The sequence below is a fragment of the Cupressus sempervirens genome, chromosome 1 (genome assembly GCF_028749045.1).
Source record: "Cupressus sempervirens isolate cs-2001-9-10 chromosome 1, ASM2874904v1, whole genome shotgun sequence".
NCBI classification, from domain to species: Eukaryota; Viridiplantae; Streptophyta; class Pinopsida; order Cupressales; family Cupressaceae; genus Cupressus; species Cupressus sempervirens.
Window position 1 is genome coordinate 356,461,003 of NC_143118.1, and position 25,625 is coordinate 356,486,627.

The 25,625-nt window shown below is 37.7% G+C and overlaps 3 protein-coding genes across 6 annotated transcripts in view; 2 read left to right on the plus strand and 1 right to left on the minus strand.

Annotated features, from left to right (window-relative positions):
- The window catches only part of PSF2, a 52,079-nt gene that overhangs the window by 20,824 nt on the left and 5,630 nt on the right, over nucleotides 1–25,625 (plus strand). The gene's annotated exons all lie outside the window — the stretch shown is intronic.
- Nucleotides 13,387–16,940, minus strand: LOC149577722 (uncharacterized). 3 transcript variants are annotated; one of them, XM_089825295.1, is made up of 7 exons: nucleotides 16,666–16,940; nucleotides 15,828–16,473; nucleotides 15,473–15,705; nucleotides 15,203–15,355; nucleotides 14,717–15,117; nucleotides 14,207–14,612; nucleotides 13,387–14,071 (listed from the first exon to the last, which is right to left on the minus strand). In XM_089825295.1, the coding sequence occupies exons 2-7, from the start codon at nucleotides 16,442–16,444 to the stop codon at nucleotides 13,488–13,490; spliced, it is 2,394 nt and encodes a 797-aa protein (XP_089681421.1). In that variant the 5' UTR covers nucleotides 16,445–16,473; nucleotides 16,666–16,940; the 3' UTR covers nucleotides 13,387–13,487. The 3 variants fall into 3 exon arrangements, with proteins under 3 accessions (XP_089681421.1, XP_089681413.1, XP_089681404.1); XM_089825287.1 differs by having other exon boundaries at nucleotides 15,828–16,476; XM_089825278.1 differs by lacking the exon at nucleotides 16,666–16,940 and having other exon boundaries at nucleotides 15,828–16,576.
- Nucleotides 19,843–23,690, plus strand: LOC149577723 (uncharacterized). Its single transcript, XM_089815136.1, has 7 exons — nucleotides 19,843–19,898; nucleotides 19,999–20,235; nucleotides 21,510–21,808; nucleotides 21,965–22,362; nucleotides 22,460–22,683; nucleotides 22,794–22,981; nucleotides 23,077–23,690. The coding sequence occupies exons 1-7, from the start codon at nucleotides 19,843–19,845 to the stop codon at nucleotides 23,688–23,690; spliced, it is 2,016 nt and encodes a 671-aa protein (XP_089671262.1).

Below are 25,625 nucleotides of genomic sequence, written 5' to 3' on the forward strand. Positions count from 1 at the left end.
TGACTTCTCGATAATGTACAAGAACAATATCCTCATATTGCTCATCAAGCATCTGATAACATCGTCTCTGGAAGTTCTCATTATCTTCACCATGTGCATAATAACAATGAAGGACATCAATACTACTAGCCAAGGGCGGTGCAATTAGTTGGACCCTCACGCCAGGATGTATTTTGAAGATACCATTGTAGTGACCCGTTCAAACTATTAATATTTCCAGGTATGCGGTTTGAAATTGACACATGTTTACATTTGTTCAAGAGTGTCTAACATGTACCACGAGCCATATTGCCACACACTAGTTTGATTTAGTAATTTTAATTATTGCTTAAGCATTTGTTATGAAATTCAGAGGGGATGTTACTTTGTCGATTCCTATACCCTTGTGATTCCACTTGTCTGTCTTAGATGCCAACCTGAATGATTGATGGTTCCTGTTTGCTTTCGCTATTAAAATCACTATTTCTTTTCCTAATGCCTCCGTGCTAGAGAAGAAGAACTCCTTTTGTTACATTCCATAATCACCAATTGTTGGTTACATTCTAGATAGGACACGTTGCAATTTGGTGTCGTCTCTGTACAGTTCTCACCTCCTTATTGCCGTTGGTGGATAATACTGACTCCACAAATATTGATGCAATTTCTGAGTTTGGAAGTCATGTTTTTCGTTTTTTGTCTGGAGGTGCTCCAACCATAAATTCATGTGGTTGAGCAATTGCTCTATTTCCAGCCAAAAGTTTGGATTCATGATTAGAAATGATAGTGAGACCTCGATATACACAATCAAAGTGCACCAACACAGTTGACCCTTTCTTGGCTTTAGGTCCCTTTCTTCTTTCAGATCGTAGTATTTGATCCCATCACCTCTTCATGCATTTGGTAGGAGTTGATGAAACAACAATAGGAGCCAAGAATCATCTGTAAGCAAGAAACACTTGAATAAATTTATTCCACCGTTGCTGAAAGGAATATTAAGAGACACCTCCACACATGCCATGATTGGCAATACCAAATGAAGATTTGAAAGCACCAGGCTTGATGATGCAATATTAGAGTTTCAACTATATCCTTATTCCTCCTGGGGTCATAATATATCCGTCTACCATGAGATTGTTGATTAAATTCTGGGGAACGAAATATTATTGGGACGATTAATCTGCCCACAAAGATAGAGCTCTTTTAACAACCTTCCATCCCAAGGAACCTTGTAACCCTACTATTTTCAGCACAAATTTTTTTGGCTTATCCCAAATTTTATAATTCCTTCAAGTAATCTCACGGGCAGCTACGAAAATCAGCTCTGGTAATTGTTTTTTGAATAGACCTCATAGGATGGTAGGATTTTTAGCTTTGATACCACTATAATGTCCCAAACTAGATATTTAACCAATTTCCTTTTCAACAGTATATGTAGGACTTAAAACACAGGCAAATGTATTACAAAACACAATCGAAACTAGTAGAAACTCCAACATATATTTATCCAGCTTCTTCTTGAATATAATATTCAAAATTCACATAGGTAGATGTAATACGATACAACAATAAAACTAGAAGATTCTCCACACGATAATAACCCGTTCTTTCCAAGATAATATTCAAGATTTGAGCATATGAAAATGCGTTACAAACAAGCAATATAAAAACCAATAAACTCTTATACAACTCCTTAAAACACGTTATTGCATTATACAACAGTAATACAATAACCAACATTGAAAAATCCAATCTTAAACACAGTTTAATGAGAGAAGAACCTATAAGCACGTACGAAACACTTGAAGTGATGTCTCCCAGGACAATGGGTTTGAGTCCACTGTCTACTAGCATGAGGGGTTACATCCTCACATTGGCTGAAAGTTGAAGCTTTCCAAATACTCTCACAAGAGAGAAATGGAAATCTAAATCATAAATCAAGAATATCTCAAGGAAAGAGTCTCATCTCCTTTTATCTTCATAGTTGTGACTCTTTGACTACCCTTCCTGGCTTTTTGTCTTATCTCTCCTTGTCCTTTTTGCCCACTTTGTAATATTAGATTGACCTTTAACAATTTGAGTCCAGGCTCTCCAAGTTAAATTTTAATATTATATACTTATGTGTTTAACTTTTCTAATGTCCCTAGTGGGATTTCGGATTCCTTTGTCAAGGATTCAACTCACTTTGTTCAATTTATCAAAGACGCTAATTTGGAGACTAATGACATCTTGGTGAGTTTTGATGTGGTCTCCCTCTTCACCAAGGTACCTATCCCTGACTTCATTGAAATTGTGAAACACAAAATTGGTGCTCAAACTGTTGAATTGGTTGAGCTTTGCTTGAGATCCACCTTCTTTTCTGTCCAAGGGGTCATTTATGAGCAAGTTGATTGAGTTGCCATGAGCTCCCCTCTTTACTTGGTCATAGCTAACCTTTCAATGGAGCACTTTGAAGAGTTGGCCCTTAGGTCCATTCCCCTCAAGCCAAGATGGTGGAAATAATATGTTGATGATACCAATGTGTGTTGGCCCCATGGGGTTGACAAGTAGGAGAAGTTTCACAAGCACATCAACAACATTGGCCCTAGCATCTCCTTCACTAAAGAACTTGAATTAGACAACCAATTGCCTTTCTTGGATGTTCTTCTCGTCAGGAAACCTAATGGCTCTATTGCTCGCCATGTGTTTTAGAAGGCTACTCATACTAACTTGTACATCCACTCCTCTTCTTACTACCATCCTATCCAGATTGTTGGCTTCCTTAAGACTTTGGCCTTGAGAGCTATGAGAATTTGCAATGATGATAACTTAAGCATTAAGCTTTTCCATCTTCGCCAAGTCTTCGGGCGAAATGGGTACTTTCACAAGCAAATTTTTAGGTCCCTTAAATAATTCCTTCTTTCTTTCCCTTTCCAATCTCAAACCCTCCTCTTCCCCTCTTATCCCTTAGGCTTCGTTTCCCTTTGTGGATGGCATCTTGCAAAAAAATCCAAAATCTCAAGTAAAAAAAGCTTGTGTGTTGCCTTCAAACCCCTTTGTAGGCTAAAAATTAATTTTCCCCCATTGAAGACCCCAAAGGTGCATTTTTGGAGTTGGGGTCTACAAGGTGGTTTGCTCTTATGGGATCCCCTACATTGGTGAAGCAGGTCGCTCTTTTAGAACTCGCATCAAAGAGCATATCATTGACATTAGGCATGATAGAGTTTACAAGTTTGCGTTTGCTGAGCGCTCCTCTACCAACAAGCACCACATTTGTTTGGAAAGCACGCAATTTGTTTTCAAGGAAGATAACTTTTTCAAAAGGAAGCTTACGAAAGCTATAGAAATCAGTCGTCACCCTATCAACCTCAATCGAGATGATAGATGGACCTTGTTGTCTTGCATTTTGTCACCACAAAATGTAGGTAACATTACAAATTTTTTTTTTCAACCAAGTTTCGTATATCTCTGAGGTAATTCTCTATTTAATTGGCCAACATTGATCAACCATTTGTTCCCAATTTGCGTAGTGAATCTTTTTATTGAAGGCTTTCATCAAGTCCTTTTCGTTTTTCATTTTCTTAAGCTCATGCTTGATTTTTGAAGTCTTCAAAGTCTTTATTTGTGTTTTTGAGTGTTTGTTTAGTTTGTTTTTATTTTTTGTTTTGTTCAATCTCTTGCTTTCATTTTTCCTTCGATTCAGTATATCTTAGGGCTTAATCGAATTTAGTAGTCAAAAGTTATGACCATTTAAGTGCCCAAAAAGTGGACTCTCCAAGTGCAATCACATATTTAAAATATGGATGTTATATTTTAATGTCGAGTTTCACTTTTTGAAAAATATATAATTTATAATGACTTTATATTATGATTTTAAGTTACTTTAACAATTTAGGTTTATCACTTAAGTGATTTAAGTGATTGCAGTGCTTATATTTTCATCTTGAGTTGCTTTTTTGATTTTTTAGTTAAGTGACTTAGTGCACTATATAGTCTAATTTAATGTTGAGATTTACTTTAATGTTTTATTTAAAACATCTAAGGAAAATGTTGCTTTTAAATAAATATTTACACAATATGTAAACTATATAATGTAAATATTCTATTTTGACCCATTTAATGTGATTTTTACTCAATAATCAATTAGATGTGTGCTAAATAGGAAGCTTAAGTTCAACTCAATATCATGTCTTTTTTCAAACATGTTACATGCAAATGCAAATGACATGTAACATACAAATACATCTAGAGAATGCAATTTTCTTCTTGCATGCAAATGCAAATAACCAAAATATGCAATTATATCACTAGAGTGCAATTTTGGCTTGTTCAACCCAAATACATGAAAGTCAAAAGCATATTTTAAAACATGCAAATGCACTTGGAGAGTGTGATTTTCACTTAAGGCCAAAAATAAAACATCCAAATGCACTTGGAGAGTCTGATTTTGCCCTTGAAGGGAAATGTTTGACTTAGACAAATGAAAAGGCAAAAAATAAAACGTGTTTGCATGTCTAGAGTCCGATTTGCATGTAAAAAGACATTTCCATGCCAAAATGTCACATTCTAGAGTGTGATTTTGCACTACATTTTTGATCAATGACTTTTTAAAATGTGCAAATGCACTTGGAGAGTGCGATTTGCCTCTTCTCGGCCGAAACATCACGTCTTTGCATGTTGAGAATGCGTTTTTGCTCTCCAAGCAAAAATGTTGGAGTTTGAAGAAAAAATAAAACATGCAATGGCACCAATAGAGTGCGATTTTGCATTAAGATGCATGCAAACACCATTGAAGTCCACATTTTTTACCATTACATACCCAAACGCCTCATGTAAAGGCAGCAAAAGGGCACATTTTTCTCCAAAAATGCCGAAAGACAATCAGTAATGCCCAAACATTTGCATTTGGAGGGCACGTTTTAGCATTTGAATGCATGTAAATGCATTTGAAGTCCACATATTTTACCATTTCAAGTGAAAACGGCTCATGTAAATGCATTTTTAGGGCATGCTTTTCTCCAAAAATGCCCAAGAACATGTAATTTGCCAAAACATTTTGCATGTAAAGGAGTTTAGAGATTACATTTTGACATGTACAAGCAAAAACACCCATGCATTTGACCTTGGAGATCACGATTTGCAGCTTTGAATTTGTCGAAGGCACTTAGTTTTTGCCCGCATTTGCACTTGGAGAATCCGATTTTGGAGAAGACTTGTTCATTTAAACTTCTCTTTCCTCCATTTTTGGCTCATTGAGCTCCAAGTAAGTAGAAGGTTTCAACTTTGCTTGTATTTCTTACTTGTTTTGCTACATTATTGCATTCTTTGGTTCATTTTTATCCATTTGTTCAAATGCAGCCCATGTCTTTTGCATTTTGTCTTTGAATAAGCGTGAAATCTTCTCATTTGCAAATGTTAATTCTCCCAAAAACAAAAATTGCATGTAAAGGGATATCTTGAAGTTTGTCATGTCTGAGACAATAGCAAGAGGTATATTTTTGTTTTGTTCTTAGTTTTTCTTGTTTGTTTGTTGCTTGTTTTGATTTTTTTTTTGAAGGAAAGTTGAGGATTTCCACACTTCATCTATATGCATCCAACTTGCATTCTTGGCCATACAAACGAAAGCCCATCTTTGCCCACATGCAATCCACCATCTTGAACCTGATTTTGGCCATTTTTGCCCAAAATACATGTTGTTCTGTTCATTTCAAGCCTTCAAAAGTGTTCATTAAGTATCTAATGCATAATTCAAACACTAATGCCTCATAGATCCGTCATTGTAACTCAAATCCCAAAGTTCTCTTGGATCGAATCTCATTGAAAGATTTTTTCATCTTCATGTTGCAGTGCACAGTTCAAGATATGTCAAAACTTCCTCAGCAATTATTCATGTGGACTCCACTTTCCAAATGGTAGCCTTGGAATCTGAGTTCGTATGGGAATGTGGCAAACATTTTGATCTGGAAAAAATAAAAAATTAGTTAAAGATGCTGATGGGAAAGTTGTTCAAAGTTTGCATCCATACATCATCCGGAAGGTCTTCAAAGTGCAGGAAAATTCAGAATGTGCAAATTTGACAAAGGAGGTCATGACAATTGTAAAATGAGGAAAAGCTTGATTACATCGAATTTTCAAATAAGAAATGACAATTCATCAAATAGAGTGTAGTAGCGTGGAATATAGGGACTTACAATCTGGTAATCATCCACGTTTCCATCACCAAGTACAAAGGCTTTTGTTGACAATCTATAGGATTGATTCAACAATTCCAACTTTTCTTCATTTTGTTGCATTTATAGAAGATAAATTGCATGTGATGCAATTGCACGTCCTCATGACATGTAATCTAATAATTCTTCTCACCTAGTTTTACTGGGTCAAAGTGGTTGAGGTGCTCCCACTTTTTCTTCCGTTTTCTCACTTCTTTTCTTATATTAGAAGTACCCCCCTCACTGTAAAAATCATTTTTTATTGTATGCAAGAAAGCTTTGATAAAATTGTGCAAGCATAATTTTGATTGTGTAGTACTGTTTTTGAAGAAAAGTGAATACAAAGAAACAATTGGAGCTGAAACTTTGATTGAGAGCAATTGTGAGTGCAAATTAGAAGCTTTGACTGTAATTTGCATTTGTTATCTTTGATTCATGTTGTTATTGTATGTTTAATAATAGATCATAATGAGTTAAGAAGCAATCGGAGCCAAAGCTTAGATTGGGAGCAACTGTGGTGATACATAGACTAGAAGCTTTGACTACACTTTGTATTGCCGCCTCAATTCACAAAAATAGTTAGAATTCCCTACTTCTGGAAGTCTTTGGCTCCCAATGGTAGAGGTTATTCTTATAGAATAGATTAAAATAGGACAGAGTCAAATCGGTACGCTTTCAACTAGCCTTTGAATTGGTGTTTGGTATCAGTATCACCGTTTCCAACTATTAGAAGTGTAGTTAGAGATTTCATCTTGCCCATTACTTGCTCTGTAGGTAAGTGGATTCTTTCTTGAAAGTTAAGAGGAAAGAATTTTGGTAACACTCTTTACAAAATCTCTCAACTTCTTCCTCACCTTGAGTTGATCCAACAAATGGTGAGAATGGGGAGCTTTCCTTAAAGGTAGGAGAAACTTTGTTTCATATGCTATGGCATGTATACCTATTTTGTAGTTGGATTTTAACAAAACTGTTGGTTGCAAAATATCCACCCAACAGACCTTAAATCTTTCTTGGCTCTCGTGTTAGCCTCTTGTGATAGCTGATTGTTCTCCTTGTTGCCGTGAAGGTAGCATTTACTGTTGCACCAAAATCTCAAACTGTTAATGCCCGATACAAATGCTGAACTTACCCGGATCCACAACACCAATCTCTAAGGAGGTGTTGACCACCAAGTTAACACTCTCAACAATCTCCTCCTCAGCACCTTAGCTCCAATTGAAGGGAGACTCGAACCCATAACCCAAGGGCTCTGATATGAATTTTAGGTAGCATTTATTGTTGCACCAAAAGCTCAAACTATTAATGCCCGATACAAATGCTGAGACATACTCAGGTCCATGACATAATTCTCCAAGGAGGTGTTGACGACAAAGTCAACAATCTCAACAAATTATCCCTTCCCTCCCCTCTTTTTCCCTTCCTTCCCCTTTTAGGTCATTGTTAGGTTGTTGCTCCCTTGTCTCTCTTCCTTTTCTTTGGTGGTTCTCACTCACCCCCCTTCCCCTTTGTTGCCCTCCTCGCTTCCTCCTTCACCTTCTCTCTTCCTTTCGCCCCCTCCTTTTCACACACACACACAAATATTCACTTAGCCTTTTACATTTTTATTGTCTTTCTTATTTTTATTCTTAATTTGCTTTGTCTTTTTTCTTATACTTGCACAAACAACACATTGATTTATTTACATATATATAAATATACACACGTTGTTACCTTCATATTTTGTCATTTATTTATTATTATTTCATCTTTAATCTTTCTTTTTCTACATATACGTACATAATATGTTCATTGGAATATTCAATTTATCGTTTTCTCTTTTGTTTTAACTTTTTAACGATGTTTTTTGTTGTTCGATTTTAAGGCCTTCAATATTTCGTTTTACTATAGATGTTTTTATAGTGCATATAAGATGATATTTACATAAAAGACCATAAGTACTTTCGATTTTATATGTGTATATGTATATATATCTATGTTCCCTCAAGTTTCCGGTATGGGGATGGAGGGACGGGTTTTTGGGATGGCAATTTTTTTTGGGGACTCGGGGTGTGGGGGGGGGTACGGCAAACGGGGACGACTATTTATAGGGAAATTTTAAAATATACATTGAAATTTGCAAATATACATGTCATTCATATGAAACTAAGTACAAAGCATGTCATTTAAACATTATAGAACCATAACATACAACATTTGAATGTCATCTAGGAAATAATATCCGATTTTAGTACTCAATTGTCAAAATGCATATCAATATCAGTGAACAATATCATAATGATAAACATGATAAATTTGAAAATCTAAATCTAAATATTTCTAAAGCTATATGCCCAAAGGCTAGAGGGTTGTCATAAAGTAATAAGTATCAATGTATCATAATCATGTTCACGTTCAACATAAAAAACATAACAGAGAAAAATGAAGCAGACTGCTGCTCCTATTTTGCCTCTATTGCATTTGGAGGGGTGAGGCCCACATCGGCGACCTAGTAAGGAGCCTTGAAATTTTTTTTTAGTATTCACTTTTTAATTTTTTTCCATAAAAAAAATAAAAAATAAAAAATAAAAATTTAAAAAAATTAAAATTTTGGGGACAGCTGGCCATACTCGGTACAGTTGGGGGACGTCTAGGCGTCCCCTTTCCATACTGGGGATGGCCTGTCGTCCCCCCTTTTTTCCTTGCCGTCCCCAAGTTTTGGGGATGTCCCCAGGTAATTTTCCTTTTTTGGGGACGGCTGGGGGACGTCCCATACCCATCCCCCCGTCCTTGGACATCCCCGTTTTTGAAACTCTTATTTTGGCTTGGTACGCGTCCTTGGGGAACGTAGATATATATTATCTATGTTTATAAATATATTTTATATATAGATGTTTTCTCCTTTTATATATTTGGATTTATATAATTTTTTTCATCTTTTATATATCTTTTCTTCTTTCTTCTTTTTTCATTATTTCTTTTTGCTCCTTGCTTTGCATGCCCCTCCCTCTCACCCCTTGCTTTTATCTCTTGGGTTGGTCTTGTTTGTTGCTTTTTGTTGAACATTCTTGCATCCTGATGTTGGATCACAGAGTGTGATCTGAAACGTTGATGATAAAACAACTTCTACACAATCTGATCCAAAAACTTTACTCATAATACTTGATTATTATCAAAATATGACCCTTATTTGTGGAGGGCAACGTTATTTAAGTTCTATAGTTATTGGAAATAGCACAAATAGGTGAAAGCATAATTTTATTTTTTCTTGGGTAAAGATAGGGCTCTTGGTGGCATTTAACCTTTGATTTATGCAGTAATATAAATGGGTATGGAGACAATGATTCTTAAAGTAGGAATCATTAATTATTTGGCCCTATAAGTAAGTGGATTAATAAAACCAATCCCAAGCTTCACATCAGTTTAAGACAATAGGCACATTCATTGGCATGTATTGTAACAAACCCTTTTTTCAGGTCTTAGCGAACAACTAACATAACACCTAAATATAGATACTACTTCACATTCATGAGAAGGCAGTTATGACAGTTATGCTCATACAAGAGAGATTAACGGATATAATTAATTTAACTGAAATATCATAGCTAACAATTGATGGTATTAATTGAGAATACTTGGTTTTCATGGCGAGCAGGCGGGAATGGCGACTGTCGAGACGAAACTCAGGTGGTGGTAATGATGGCTTCATGGCACCTTGGCTACGCAGAGATGAGAGAAGGTCAAGAATGGGCCACGGGTTTAGAAGATGACCTTTCAATATTCCCAGGAATACACAGGCTAAGGATTGGGAGTTTTCACGATGGAATGGAACTCATAGGGGGAAAGATGATTCAAATTTTCAGAGGCCTGGGTGGAAGGGGAATGAGGCTTTTCGGTGGTCAAATGGTATTCTCTCAACCCCTCAACCTTTTGATATCAAGAGGATTGAGTGTAAGTTTTGGCGGCTGAAACAAGCTATTCAAAAGAACATGGTGGAAATGGGTACGTGTTCTAATGTCCAAATCCATAATGTGTGTAGGGTTTCTTCTGTCCTGGTACAAAATCCTTCCTGGAGTGAATTTGTAAAATGTTTACAATGTAGGGCTTTATTTTAAAATGGTTAGGACCTTGGCCATATGTAAGGAAGATTCAGGAGTGGCTGAATGCTAATTGGGGAGAGAATATTATGCTTAAACCCTTAGCTAATGATTTTTTTTTTTGCTATTTGCCCTACACCGGAGGAGAAAAGGAGTATTTTAAATTCTGGTCCACATATGTTAGATGGGAAAGGCTTTTATTTGTGTGATTGGAGGCCAAATTTCAATCCGGAAATTGAAAAGGTAAAAGAGGTTCTGATTTGGGTAAATTAAAAAAAATTGCCTTGGAAGTATAAGGATGAGGAAACTCTGAAGATGATAGGGGATAGTTTGGGAGTTTATATTAAAATTGAAGAATCTTTAGATAAGAACCGTTTGTATCAGTATTCTCGAATCCTGGTGAGAATGCAGGAGTGCTACTTAGTTCCAGATTATATTGCCATTCGAACTTCGGAAGGGGAATTTTCTATTAGCGTGGATGCTGATTATGCTAATCATGTTTCGTTCCAGGAAGATATTGGCAAAGGGAAAGGTCAGGTGGAGAACTTTTGCCTAGATTTGGTGAAGCTTATTGAGAAACAGAGAGAGCTTATTCCTACGTGGTCTATTTCTTTTGAAGAAGAAATGATTTGCAGAGAGCAAATTGAGGCTGAGCCGATTGCTGATTTAGAGAATAACCCAAGGGATGGGAGTTGTAGCTTGCAGGCAGGTGAGTGTTGCAGGTATGCTGCCCAGTCAACATAAGTGGTGGCTGAAACCCCCTTCTCTCAGTTGTGTAATAACCAAGGTTTTGTGCATGGCCCTCCTCAGGATCAAAATATTTTTGCTCCGGATACTTGTGATAGATATGTGGGGGAAGGTAAATATCTAGAGGTGGTTGAGAGAGATTTGAAGCCTCAGGAGGAGAAGTGCATTAATCAAGAGGTGGGAGAGAATGTTTTTCAAGGGGGCAAGGATTGGATGGAGGAGACCTTTAAGGATATCCAAACTTCTTCGATTAGAACTTTAGACTCTTTTTTTGGATAGTGAGAAAGCAAGAAGTAGAGATACATTGGCTTTTGAATCGGAGTTTTCTGGTGATGAGGATTGTGGTGGTGACGAGTGTGGGATTTTGGATTCTTTGGTTTTGGAGGAGGAGTGTTCTATAAGTATGACTCCATCAGTCATCAGCAAATCAAAGGTTTCTGAGAAGAAAAAAGGGGTCCTAAATCGGTGAAAGTTAAACTTGCCATGGCTAGTAATGCAGCAGACTAGGCCAAATGGCTGAGATCGGGAAGAGGATATACCTTTTCTCGGAAGCAATGAAGCTCCTCTTGTGGAATGTCAAGGGCTGCAATGCTTCTGACAAACTGTGCTTGATCAAACAAGTGGTTGATCAAGCAAATGCAAACGTGGTCTTTTTACAAGAAACTAAGTGAAGTGGTGATAGTATGGTTTTTCTTTCCAAGAAACTTATTTCATGCCAATGCCTGATGGTAGATGCTGATGGCACGTCTAGAGGTTTGGGGGTTTTTCGGAAAGAGTCTCCTGTTAGTGTTTCCTTGATTGAATCGGGATCGTGTTAGCAATTAGTGCTGATTCTTAGTTTCAGCTTCACATGAGTTTTTTGGCTTTTAATGTATATGGGCCATGTCGACAAACCTTGAAATTACAATTATGGTCTATCTTATCGAAGAAATTGTTGCAGTGGAAAGATAGGTTGGTGGTGATTTTAATGCAATTTTATCTTCGAGTGAGAAACTTGGGGGATCGGTCAAATTACATAGAACTGATAGAAGCCATCAAGAGTTTGCTGATTTTGTGTTAAGGAATAATTTACAAGATATACCTTTCATGAATGGGGATTTTACATGGACAAATCGGAGGAAAGGCTTTACTAGTATTCCAGAGAAAATTGATCGCTTTTTACTGGGTGGGGATTGGAGCAGCATAGATTGGTTACAGGGTCTGATCACTTTTCTATTTGTTTAAATATTAGAAATGAGTCAACTCCAGAGCGTGCTCTTTTTAGATTTGAAAAGATGCGGATGCAGACAGAGGGTTTTTTTTGATTTGGTTAAAGGTTGGTGGATTATGACTCTTAAATGTAAGGGCTCTTGTGCTTTCAAGTTCTTCAAGAAATTGCAATATGTGAAGGAACAACTGAAGGTGTGGAACAAGGTAGTCTTTAAAAATAATTTTGTTGAAAAGTTAAAGTTGGAAGAACAGTTATTGGAAGTGAATGAGTTGGTGATGACAAGGGGTATGGATGAGGAATTATTTTTGAAGGAGTAGTAGTTGGAAAAAGATTATGAGGAAGTTTTATACAAAGAGGAAATTTTTTGGAGACAGAAGTCTCATGAAGTATGGCTTAAAGAGGGTGACTGTAACACTAAATACTTTCACAATTCAGTCAAGGAAAGAAGATCATCCAATAAAATTTTCTCTATCAAGAATGAAAATGGGGTGACTCTCACGGATTAAGTTCAGATTAATGAGGAAGCAGTCGGGTTTTTTAAGAACCTTAAGGATCTTCACATCATATTACCTTGGAGGAGGATTGTCTAGGATTGCTGGATGGAGTTCCAAAGCTGATTTTAGAGGATCATAATTACATGCTTTTTCGGTCTGTCTCTTTGGAGGAAGTCAAATCTGCTCTTTCTTGTTTGGGGAAGGATAAGTCACTTGGCTCAGATGGGTTTCCAGCTTTATTTTTTCAAGAAACTTGGGACTTTGTTGGGCATGAGCTATGGGAGGTTGTGGAGGAGTCTAGAAGGAAGAAATTTGTGTTTAAAGACTGGAATAATCAAAGTAACAAGAATCGGAATCGGATCGGAATCGGCAAGGCCGAATCGAATCGTGAATCGGCAATGAATCGGCAATGAATCGGCAAATTTGAAAAAACCCTTTAAATTTAAAGATTTTAACAATTTAAAACTTATTTCATGCACCCTTTATTGAATATAACTTAAACACACTATAACATCATCAAATAGAAGTTAAAACTTAACATACATAAACATGGAACATAAAATCCATCACATATGTAACTATGTTATCTAAAATGTAAATTGTAGGCTAGCTGAAGTAAATAGAAATCAAATGATCACAATGATTTAAATCATAGAATGTATGTAAGATGATCCATAAGACATCAAATCATAAATAAATGTAAGAATCTAAGATGAAGATCCATGAAAGTTTGAAACATATGTCTATCAATGATTCAGTATCAATATCTGTAAACAAAATATAAAAACAAGGCTCCAGCTCAAGCCTCAGACTCATAGTCATCATCATCATCCTCAACATCATCCTGAAGCTCGGCTGCAGCCTCAGCCTCAGCCTCTGAGTATCCAGTCTGCCTAGTAGCAAGGCGTCTAATGTAGGTCCTAGAGGACTGCCGAGCCATATCTCCCGCATGTAAGATGGGCTCATGAACGTCGCTAGGGCCTGTGCCTGTGCGTGCACGTGTGCGTCTACCAATGCCTGAAGAACGTGCTCTAGCTGCCTCAGCCTCTATATCCACCTGGTCAACCCACACACGGTCTTCCTCAGTGAAGACTGGATCCACAACCTCTGTGAGCCACTCTGATTCTGGATCAATCTCCTCTAGAATGATCGGAGAGGAGTCAGTGCCCAAAATCTGTCTGATCCTAAGACGGAGGTTGTAATGAACAAAGACAATATCATTCAACTTCTGCATTGTCAACCTGTTTCTCCTCTTCGAATGGATGTGTTCGAACATGGACCAACTGCGCTCACATCCAGAAGCGCTGCTTGGCTGACTCAGAATACGAATGGCAATTTTTTGAAGTTTTGGGGTTGTGGCCCCAAACATTTGCCACCATCTATCTGCAATAAGGGAAAAATTGAAAATAGAAACAATTAGTCTCATTTACAAATTACAAGTTAACTCTAAAATTACATAATCAACTTTAAGATTAGAATCTAGATTCATGAACATTGAATATATTATTTAATTTTTACCTGGCTGTAGTGTTGTCTGAGCATTTATGGCCATCCTGCTAGAGAAAAGTGGCCCCTCTTTATTGTTGAACTGGTCTAGCTCAACAATCGCAGCAGCGCTATCTTCATCGCTACTCAACCTCTGAATCACTGTGTATAAGCCAGTGAGAACCTCCGCATCCGCCTTGAACTCAGGACGGAAACGATATGCCGGATTCAGAAAGTAAGCTGCTGCATGGATGGGTCGATGGAGCTGATTTTGCCATCTCCTATCGATGATGTCCCAAATAGGGCCATACCTCTCCTGCACTCCTGCATATTGGGCTCTGATGGCCTCCTTGGCCCTATCCATGCCCTCATAAATGTAGCCCATAGAGGGCTTCTCCCCATCAGCAGTTCGTAGCAAAGCTACAAGGGGCTCAGTGACCTACATATAAAGTAAAACAAAAAACTTGAGTCAAAACTTAAATATAAAATAATATAACTTAAAGTAAAAGTAAAATACTAAATGTTAAATTGCAATAAATTTACCTGCAGGATTTCTCTAGCGGGTTTCCAAAAACCATCCTCATCAAATATGCAATCCGCCACATCTATCCCTACAGTGGTCGTAGCATAGGAAGAGGAAATCCACTCCCGCCCAACAAACATGCTCCTCAATTCATCCCTTGATGTCAACAAGGACTGCAAGGTGATGAAATTCGAGGCAAACCTCGTGATACCTGGGCGAGCTAACTCTTTTCCTTCTGTGTACTTCCTCATTGTGCTAAGGACAAATGAATGATTATAAATGAATTTGCATATGTTTTTTGCCCTTTCCACACATGACTTGACAAACTCAAGTTTGCCAATTTCCTCCAACATGAGGTCAATGCAATGTGCCGCACAAGGGGACCAAAATATGGTGGGGTGCCTCTCCATCAAAAGTTTACCTACAACAATTTTAAGTCAATTAGAAATTCAAATTTCAAAATTCAAATAAATTTATTTTCAAAACTTGAAAAGTTAAAAGTTTACCTGCAGCAACATAACTTGCTGCATTATCCGTCACCACCTGGATCACATTTTGTTCTCCCACCTCTGCTATGACTTCCTCAATAGCCTCACATAAGTATGTGGCATTTTTTACATGTGCGGAAGCATCAATGGATTTGATGAACATGGTATATCCTACAAGTAACAAAACAACGAATTAGAATATTAAAATTAAATGGATCATCAACAAATTAGCATTCAACAAATCAAAATTTACAATTATGTATGTAGGAAAGTAGAATGATCAATTACCTCCACAGGATACAAGAAAATTGAGGAGTGTTCTATTCCTCCTATCTGTCCAACCATCAGTCATGATGGTGCAACCCTTTGCAATCCACTCCTTTCGGTTCTCCTCGAGCTCAGCCCTCATGTCCTCTACCATCTCATCCAAGAGGTATCCGCTCAACTCAGCCTCAGTTGGGGCTTTAAACCCCGGACCACAAATAGCAACCGCGTCTATCATGTTCTGCCAATAAGGAGCCCTGTCACAAATAAAAATTTAGATGTCAAAGACTCAAATTATAAAACAAGTAAATATAATTAAAGTTTTACTTTTACTTTTAATTTTAACTTTAAAGAAAACAACGAAAAAAGAATCAATTACCTGGCTGCAATAAATGGAATGTTGCAAAAGTACCAAAATTTGCATATCTCCTTTCTGGCAGCATCATGAATTTCCTTGTTCAAACCCATGCCCTCAAGTGTGGGTTGGGAACCAGGAGTAGTGCGGGGCACAAAGTAACTATCCATTCTGTTTTTCCGCACTCTAGGCTGCAATAGGTTGGTGTGGGACTCTGTCTCAGTATGTGACCGACTAGCACCAGCACGAGCAGAAGAACTAGGATAAAAAGGAGGCCTAGAAGAACCCTCTCCAACACAACCTACAGATGCAGAAGCTGATGCAGATGCAGATGTGGATGCGGCTGCAGATGCGGATGCGGGAACATGGGAGCCAATACCCCTTAACCCTTCAAGTTGCATTTTCCTATTGGCTTTGTCTTTTTCAATTTTTTCTAATGCCATTAAGCAAGTGCGTTTTGCCTCAGGAGTTTGGTGAGTGCAAATTGTAACATCGTGTCCAGGTATAGCAGCAATGTGGTATTTCAATCTATAAATACCCCCAGAAGTTATTTTTTCTTTACAAAAAATACATTTTGTTTGATATTTGGTTCTTCCAGGAAACTCTTCGTTATATTTCCAACATTCATCTTTTCTACCCATTGCGAATTTGCAAAAAATGAAAGCAAAGGCTGCTGCAATAAAAATTTATATGTAAAATATCAAAGTTTGAAGCTAATAAAAGCTACAAAACAACAAACCCTAGTTTGCAACTTAGTAAAAATAAAGAACATTCAAGATCTAAACGAAAAATCTTGAAAACTATAAAAATTTAACAAAAAATGCATAATACACTAACATGCAAAAAAAAAAAGAGCACTTACCTCTTGCAAATGAGTTGAGGAGTGTTGAGATTGGCTCCCTAATGCTCCCAATGCAATTGATGGCCTCCACAAATGGATTGCTGATCTCTTTTGTGCTCTTTCTTCTTGCCGGTTAGAAACCTATGGCTTTTCTTTTCTCTTCTTCTCTCTCACTTTTCCTCTCTTCTACTCATGTTAAATAAATAGAAGGCCCTTTAGGGTTATAACAAAGAGAAATGGTCAAAAACAAAGTAAAAAAACCAAGCAATTTTTTAAAATTTTACAACTCTATACTTTATTGGCCACGGGCGATTCCTGCCGATTTTTATAGGCGATTCATGCGATTTTTTGCCTGAATCGCCTGAATCGGCGATTCAGGCGATTCACTTGAAGAAATCGGCAATGGCGATTTCCGACTCCAAAAAAATCGCCATTGCTGAATCTAATCGCCGAATCGCCGATTCAGGCGATTTTATGGCGATTCTTGTTACTCTGGGAATAATACCTTTTTGGCACTCATTCCTAAAAAGGGTGAAAGGGAGACCTTCAGTGATTTTAGGCCTATTGTCTTGTGTAATACTATTTATAAGGTGATATCAAAGGTAATTGCGAATAGACTGAAGTTGGTGTTACCCACAATTATTTCCTTGGAACAGAGTGGCTTTGCTCCAGGGAAGTCAATCTTTGAAGGTGTCATCATAGCCCATGAAGCAATACATTCTTTGAGAATGAATAAGGAAGCTAGTGTGATGTTAAAGTTGGATATTCATAAGGCTTATGATAATGTGAATAGGTCATTTCTGATGAGAGTTTTGGAATAGTTTAGCGTTAGTAATTGCTGGTGCAAGTGGATTTTTTCTTGTATTGATTCCCCTCGTATTTCTGTTTTAGTTAATGGCAGTCCACAAGGTTTTTTTGATATGGAAAGGGGTATATGCCAAGGCGATCCTTTATCTCCCTTTGTTTTTATTATTCTTGCAGAAGTTCTAGGGAGAGCAATTTCTAAGGCAAGAAGGGATGGAAGGTGGAAGGGACTGCAAATTGCTAGGGGTGTTGATCCAGTTACACATTTACAGTTTGTTGATGATAATTTCCTTATGGGTGAAGCGTGTATTAGGGAGGCTGAATGTATTAAAATTGTGCTTGAGGAATATAGCAAGGTGATTGGGCAATGTATTAATTGGCGAAAATCAGAAATCTTCTTTTTTAATACAGCAAGTAAGATTTAGACCAAGATATGCCGAATCTTGGGGGTAAGACAAGGGTTGCTGCCTAATAAATATTTAGGCATACCTTTGTTTCAAGGTGGTAATTGTGCTAATTTATGGAAAGAACTTATTGATAGCTGTATTAAACGGTTGGATGGCTTGAAAGGGAGGTGATTGTCTTTTGCAGGAAGAATTTTGCTCTTTCAAACTGTTATTTCAGCTATCCCAACTTTTTCTATGAGTTGTTTGAAGATACCTATGGAGGTTCCTAAGTATATTGAGTAGAGAATGAGGACATTTTTGTGGAATGGGATTCAAAATGAAGAGAAGATCCCACTGATAGCATGGGAATCTTTGTGCAAGCCGAAGAAACAAGGGGGAGTGGGCCTTAGGCAGTGGCAAGTTGTTAATAAGGCTTTGGGAGCCAAGCTGATATGGGAGATGTGAGAACACTCGGATCAATTATGGGTTAAAATTCTACAAGCAAAATATCTAGATTCTAGGGATCCATTGCGTATTTTGATAGTAAGGAATCCCCCTAAAGGCTCGATTGTTTGGAATTTTATGCTGGAGTGTAGGTCTATTATTATTAAACATCTCTTGGCACATTGGAAATGGGGAAAGAGCCTCATTTTGGCATGATTCTTGGAATGGGTTAGGTTAATTGGATGAGTTGGAAGGTATGGAGAATTTGATTTTTGTGATGGAGGCTACTTGGGGGACTACTGTGGATTGTTATGTGGAAGAAAAACATTCGGAGTTGGGTCCATGTTGGGTATGGAGGGACCCCTCAAATTTGCAATTGTCAGATGAGTTGAAATCAAGGTTGAAAGGCATTTTTAAGGATAGGCAAATTTTTTTGAGTGACAAGGAGGATAGAGTGGTTGGGTGTGCCTCTAAGAGTGGACGTTACTCTGCTAAATTGGGTTATCAGCTAAGTGGAGATGTGGTAAATCCTGAGGGATGGCCACACAAGTTGTGCTGGAATGAATTATGCATGCCAAATGGAGGAGGTTTTGCTTGGATAGCTTTGCAAGGTAGGATTTTAACTGATGATAGAAGATAAGTATGGTTTTGTTGGCCCGTCTCGTTGTGCTTTATGTATGAAGGCAACGGAATCAACAAATCACCTTTTAGCTCAATATGATTTTACTCTACAGTGTTGGATGTGGCTGAAGATGCATTTGGGTTGGTCAACTCCTCTTTTGGATTCGGTTAAAGGTATTTTTCAATGTTGGCCAGGAAATTTCAAATAATTCTTTTACTCTAATATTTGGCTTGTACGTCCAGCATTAGTTATTTGGGAAATTTGGAAGGAGCGGAATCGGCGTATTTTTTAGGATAAAATGTGTAGATAGTGTTTGGAATAGAATTCACTGTTCTATTGAGGAATGTATGAATGCCAATGGTGTTCTTTAGCATCCAAGGAAATGTTACTGGGATAGCAGAGTGCAAAATTTTTGGACAGGGATCAAAATTAAATGGGCAAATGATGGTGATTTGGACAGGATAAAAAAAATTGATAGGAAAGAAATTAGATGGCGCCTGCCTAAAAAGGATTGGATAAAAATCAACTTTGATGGAGTGTCAAAAGGGAATAAAGGTGTTTCTGGAGCAGGGGTGGTGGCTAGAAATGATAAAGGAGAAATTATTGGGTTTGTAGCGAAAAGGTTGGCAGATGGAACCAATAATGCTGCTGAGGTTGAGGCTGCACTATTGGTAGTTTTGTTAGGAAAAAATTAGACGGTAGGCATCTTCATTTAGAAGGAGATTCAAAATTGGTTATTGAGGCCATTAGTAGAGGCTCGATGCAATCATGGCTCTATTAGAACGCGATTCAAAAAATTAGAGAGACGTTGGACACCTTTTTGGATTTTAAGGTTAGCCACGTGTACAGGGAGGGCAATGTAGAAGCGGACAAGTTGGCAAATTGGGCTACAACTTTCTCGCATATAAATGCAGTCAAAGTTAATGATTTATGACTGATGCGATGGGATTTTTGAGATGGCGGCAGCGTTTGAGTTATAATGATTGTCAGTCTTTATGGTTGGTGGTTGGACTCTTGGGAAGTTGATAGATGGCGCATGCAATATGTGGCTAAGAGATGCTTTTGGAATATATAAATTAGTATCCTATCTTCTGTCAGTGTTCGTATTGTTAAAATGGTGGTAGTCATAGATGGAAAACTCGCCGAGTTTCAAACACTCGTCGAGTTTTTCAGCTCAGCGAGTTTTTGGCCACTTAACTCGCCAAATCAAAAACTCGGCTGGAAGGTATTTACTCGCAGATTAATCGCCGATTACTCGGCTAAAACTCGGCGAGTTTTAACTAAAAACTTGCGATTTCCTGGCCCGCGGACTGTGACAGCTAAAAAGGGCACAAAGTTATTTTTTTGCTCATTGTTTGTTGTATTTGCATTGTCTAGAGCCTTGAGGCATGGAGAGAAGAAGGTTTGGAGGCATTTTTAGCTGATTGCAAGTGATTCAAGACGGATTTGAGTGGATTTTAGAAGATTCTAACCGGTTTTCGAAGACAAATTTCTTTCCAGGTATGTTCATTTTATCATAGTTTGAAATTTTTTTATAGTTTTATAACAAATGTTCTTTTGTTTTTGTTGTTGTTTGTAAATGATTTCAAATCATTTCAAATCATTTTAAGTTTAACTCTATGTTTGAACTTTGAATCATTTGAAACCCTAGCTTCTAAGTTTTAACTTTGTTTATTCATTTTTCTATAAATTTATGTGCAGGGCAGCGGTCAAGCATTAAAAAAATGACAAACCCGCAAGAAGAGTGGCCACAAACACCATGCCCATCTGGATATATAGGCACTCGGCCTAAAAATGCAAGAGATAAGGCATGGCGGTATGCCTATGAAGCTCCAAATCCAAATGATATTGGGAAGGTGATATGCATTCCCTGTGAGAGAATTATTTCTGGAGGCATAAATCGCCTCAAATACCACCTTGCAGGCATAAAGAAACATGACTCAAATCCTTGTCTCAAGGTAACTGATGAAGAAAAAAGATTCATCCATGCCCTACTTGCAGCTGCTGAAGAGAAAAAATTGAATAGGGAGAGGGCAAAATTAGCTATGAGGGCAGCCATAGTTGAATCAGAAGGAGCTCCTTTTGATATGCAAGAGGAAGAAGAAGCACTTGAGAACATACCAGGATCTCTTCGTGGCCCACGGATCCGCAAACAAAATTTCTCATTTACCGGTTCCACTTCTTCTACATCTCCTACTTTTTCATCATCACCATCCGGATCCCCATCAGGGATAGGTGGTTATTTTGTGCCCAGGAACACACCTGGAGCACAGCCATCATTAGAGGGCACTGCATGGTTTAAGGAGGTGCATGAGCAAACTGATATTGCAGCAGCTGATTTTTGGTCTTTCAACAATATCTCAATGAATGCCGCTGATAGTCCCTATTGGGTCAATATGGTGAATGCAATGACAATATCAGGCAACGGGTACAAGCCGCCTAATCGCAAGGATATGAGTGGAAGGTTAGTATTTTACTATTTAGGAATTGTAAATAATTGTGATTCACTTTAGTTCATTGTTATATTTTAAATCTTAATTGTTATAACTTATTTCCTAATTTTTTACTAACACTTACACTTTATTTAATATTACACCTAAATTTTGTAGGTTGCTTGACAAAGCGGTTGGTAGGGCAACATTGTTGATAGAAGACCAAAATAAAGAGTGGAAGAAGTATGGCTGCACCATTTTATCTGATGGGTGGACAGATGGAAGAAGTAGAACCATTATTAACTTCTTGATTGCTTGCAAAGATGATGTGGTGTTTTGGAAATCTGTCGATGCCTCCAACAAAGTGAAAAATGCAGCCACATTGGCTTTAATGTTGGAGAATGTTGTCATGGAGGTGGGAATAGAGAATGTGGTGCAAATAATCACAGATAATGCAGCAGCATATGTGGCAGCAGGTAGATTTGATTTTTTATATTTGAATCAATATGAATTATGAATGTAATGCTATGGAATCTGGATAATGGTATTATTCAATTTAGATTTGATGTAATTTGTAAATACTAAATATGGAAAGTTTGTTATCGATTATTGATTTTTTGCTAATCTTTTAGGTAGAATCCTCCAAGAGAGGCATCCCACACTTTTTTGGTCACCTTGTGCAGCACACGTCCTTGACCTTCTTTTGGAGGACATAGGAAAACTTGATTGGGTGAGTCCAATTGTGGAAGATGCTAGGCGAGTCACGAAATATATCTATAATCACCCATGGGTTCTTAGTTTGATGAGAAAAGCCACTAAAGGCAAAGATTTGATGAGACCTGCTATGACAAGGTTTGCAACGGTCTTCTTGACGTTGCAAAGTATTCTTGACCACATATTGGCTTTGAAGCAAATGTTTGTGTGTGCTGATTGGGTTGCTTCACCTTACGCAAAGAAGCCCGAAGGAGAGGCTGTGGCACGAATAGTGTTTGATGATAGCTTTTTTGCAAAGGCTAAGGAGATTGTGGAGGTAACTTCATTATGTTTTTAGTGTATTCAAGTTTCATTATCAATTCATAACTTACTATGTTATTAACTAATTTGTATTTTTCAAATTTCAAATGTAGATGTCTCTGCCCCTGGTTCTAGTCTTGCGCACATGTGATGGGCAGCAATCCCTAATGGGAGGTCTTTATGAGGCCATGGATAGGGCGAAAGAGGCTGTTAGAAGTTACTATCACGGGGATAGTCTCAAATTTGACCCCATTTGGGAAATAATTGATAGGAGGTGGAACAATATGCTCCACCAACCTATTCATGCAGTAGGCTACTTCCTCAATCCCAAATCCAGGTACTATGATAATTGATTGTCCTTGAAGTTGGGATTTTAATAAGTCTTTATTTTACTTTACTTTTTAAGGTTGTGTAGTAAGATTTGATATCATTTTCTATTTGTTTTAGGGCTGATGATTCCTACTCAGATCCTAATGGAGAGGTCATGGAAGGTCTCTCTAAATGCATTGAGAGAATGATATCAAGTGAAGAGGAGAGAGACCTTATTGTGACCGAACAACAAATCTATGTGGAATCAAGGGGTCCTTTGTTCTCTTCTATGCTAGCAAAGAGAGCAAGATCTACTCAAGCACCAGGTAAAGCGTCAAACTTTAAAATTTTTGCTAATTGATAAGTTGTGCTTCTGATTTTTTTTTTATTGCTTTATAACTTTTTAAATTTTGTTTTGCAGATGCTTGGTGGGCAAGTTGGGGTGGCAATACCCCCAATTTAAGGAAATTTGCTCTCAGAGTCCTATCCCAACCTTGTAGCTCATCCCATTGTGAGCGCAATTGGAGCTTATTTGAGTCCATCCATACAAAGAAAAGAAACAGATTGACTCAAAAACGGCTTAATGACCTTGTTTATGTGCACTATAATCTTAAGTTGCGCATAAAAAAGGCACAGCTCTTAGAACTACCTGGTCCGCTTGATCTAGATGAGATAGATCCTTATTCTGATTGGATAGCACAAGAGCCAAGTCCGTTGTTTACACCAAATGAGATCGCTGATTTGGAGAGGCAGGCCATGGAGGGGGAGGCTAACGCTGATTTTCAGTTCACTATGGATGACATTGAGGATGAGGACGAGGATGATGATGATTCAGGCGAGGATCAGGCATTACCATTAGGAGGAGATGCATCCTCTTCTAGGACACCGAGCCAGTCAGTAGGGACGTCGAGCGAGGGGGCACAGCTACAGAGTTCACAGTCACGCAGCTCACGCCCTATCCCAGTGCGGGGCACTTCTTCTAGGACTAGACCCCCTCGCTTTCTTGCTAGTGCAAGTGGAAAGAGGAAGATGTGATTGACATTGTCAAATTGTATTAATGTATTTAGACTTTTAGTATTTACTTCTAGTTTGACAGATTGAAACTATTTAGTAATTTACTATTTTGCTTCCTACCATGAGCATTCTGCATGAGAATGCAATTTTGTACGCATTATACATTTATATATATCTAAACTTTCTTTCTTTCTTTTGTATTGTCTTTAATTAACTTATTAGATGCATCTTCTCATTAAATTTTGCAAAATAAATGTATTTTTAATTAAATTTCAGTGGTTTTTTAGGTTCCCGAGTTTTTCCCGATTAAACTTTTGGGGGGCTTGGCGAGTTTTTGCATTTGGCGAGTTTTCCAACTATGGTGGTAGTCATCAAGTACGAAATTTGTTTGGAGGATCTCGCATGTGTGAGGGTGCCTTTATAGATGATTTTGAAGGTGGATTTAAGCATAATGTGGTTTGGTTGAAGCAGAGCTCTCGGTTTTTTGCAAAACTCTGTATGAAATGGAAGCCGCCTTTGCATTGGACTCAAACAAGGAGATGAAGGCGTTTAAAGGGCCCGTCAGCAAGGAAAGAATGAAGGGCCTACTGAAGATTAAGACAGATGCAATGGTTGAAGCGGTGCTGGGGGTGGTTGGGACGCAGTTTTAGGAAAAAGCGATTAAGCGGTGCTCTAATTTAGATATCATTGCAATGGTGGTAGCGTGGGATTGGAGCTAAATAATCCCATAGAGGAGGTGAGATATGTGGCAAGATCATTGTTTGCAGAAGATATGTTGGGGGTATTGGACTCCATTCTCGAGTGGTTAGTACCAGGTATCGGCTCGAGCTTTGCTGAATGTTTCAAGGATGAAGATGAAGGCAGACGATATGGTTATATTCCTTTCTTGCAGTGGAAAGCGTAGGCAGATAAGCCCTCCCTGTACAAAGCAGCAAAAGACATGTGAGGGAAGATGTGGGAGGAGTTTAATAAGATAGAAGGTGGGATGGATCAACTGACGAATGAATGGGTGCGCAGCCCTTAAGGTCGGTGTGCATCATCGGAAACGCAAGGGTAGTGACTTTCCAACAGATGTGGATACTAGTTATGGGACAACGAAAGTGGATGAAGTTGGAAGCAGGCAGAAATAGCCACGTTTTTGAGCTAGTAGATATGTAGGTAGGAGGGTATTTAGGTTTGATATGGGATGGGTGGTTTTTGAATGTATGACTGTGGATAGTATGTATCAGGGGTTGGTAGTTGGTTGGGTGTGTAGTTGAATGGGGGTTTGGAATCACTTTTTGATGTTATTCGAATGTTTGTATGTAACTTTTTACCTATTTTTAATATAAAATACTATTACCGATCGAAAAAAAATAAATAAAAAAATTGATGGCATTATCAATAAATCTAAATAGAGGACTTAAGTTTTTCATACTCTGTTTTCAAGAATTGAAATTTGCCTAGGCCAACATTCGCAAAATCGAGGTTAGTCCACATATACCACCTAGGGCACAAATAGTTTAACCAATTAATTGTAATGACGAAATACCATTTAGGGCATCAAATACCGTTGTATCATAATGATCAATACCAATTAGGGCACAATTTCCACTGTATCATAATGACCAATACCATTTAGAGCATCAATACCACTGTATCATCCCTTTTCTTTCCTATTGCTAACTATGGCAATAATATTCAGTTAAAATATATGTTCATTTTCATTATTCATTCAAAAGGAGGATACTTACAACATCCGTCAAGTAAGCCCATCTCATACAGGTAGTTACATTTCATGATCAATTTCAAAATTGATTGATTTCACTAATCTCCTAATACATTCAAAAGGAAATAGATTTTTAAGCATTGAAGGGAATAACAGATTAAAAGATACTAATCATCTAACATTTCTTCAAGTTGAAATATCAAATATCATAAAAGTAAATACTCGTTACAAGAAGATATTGAATGCAA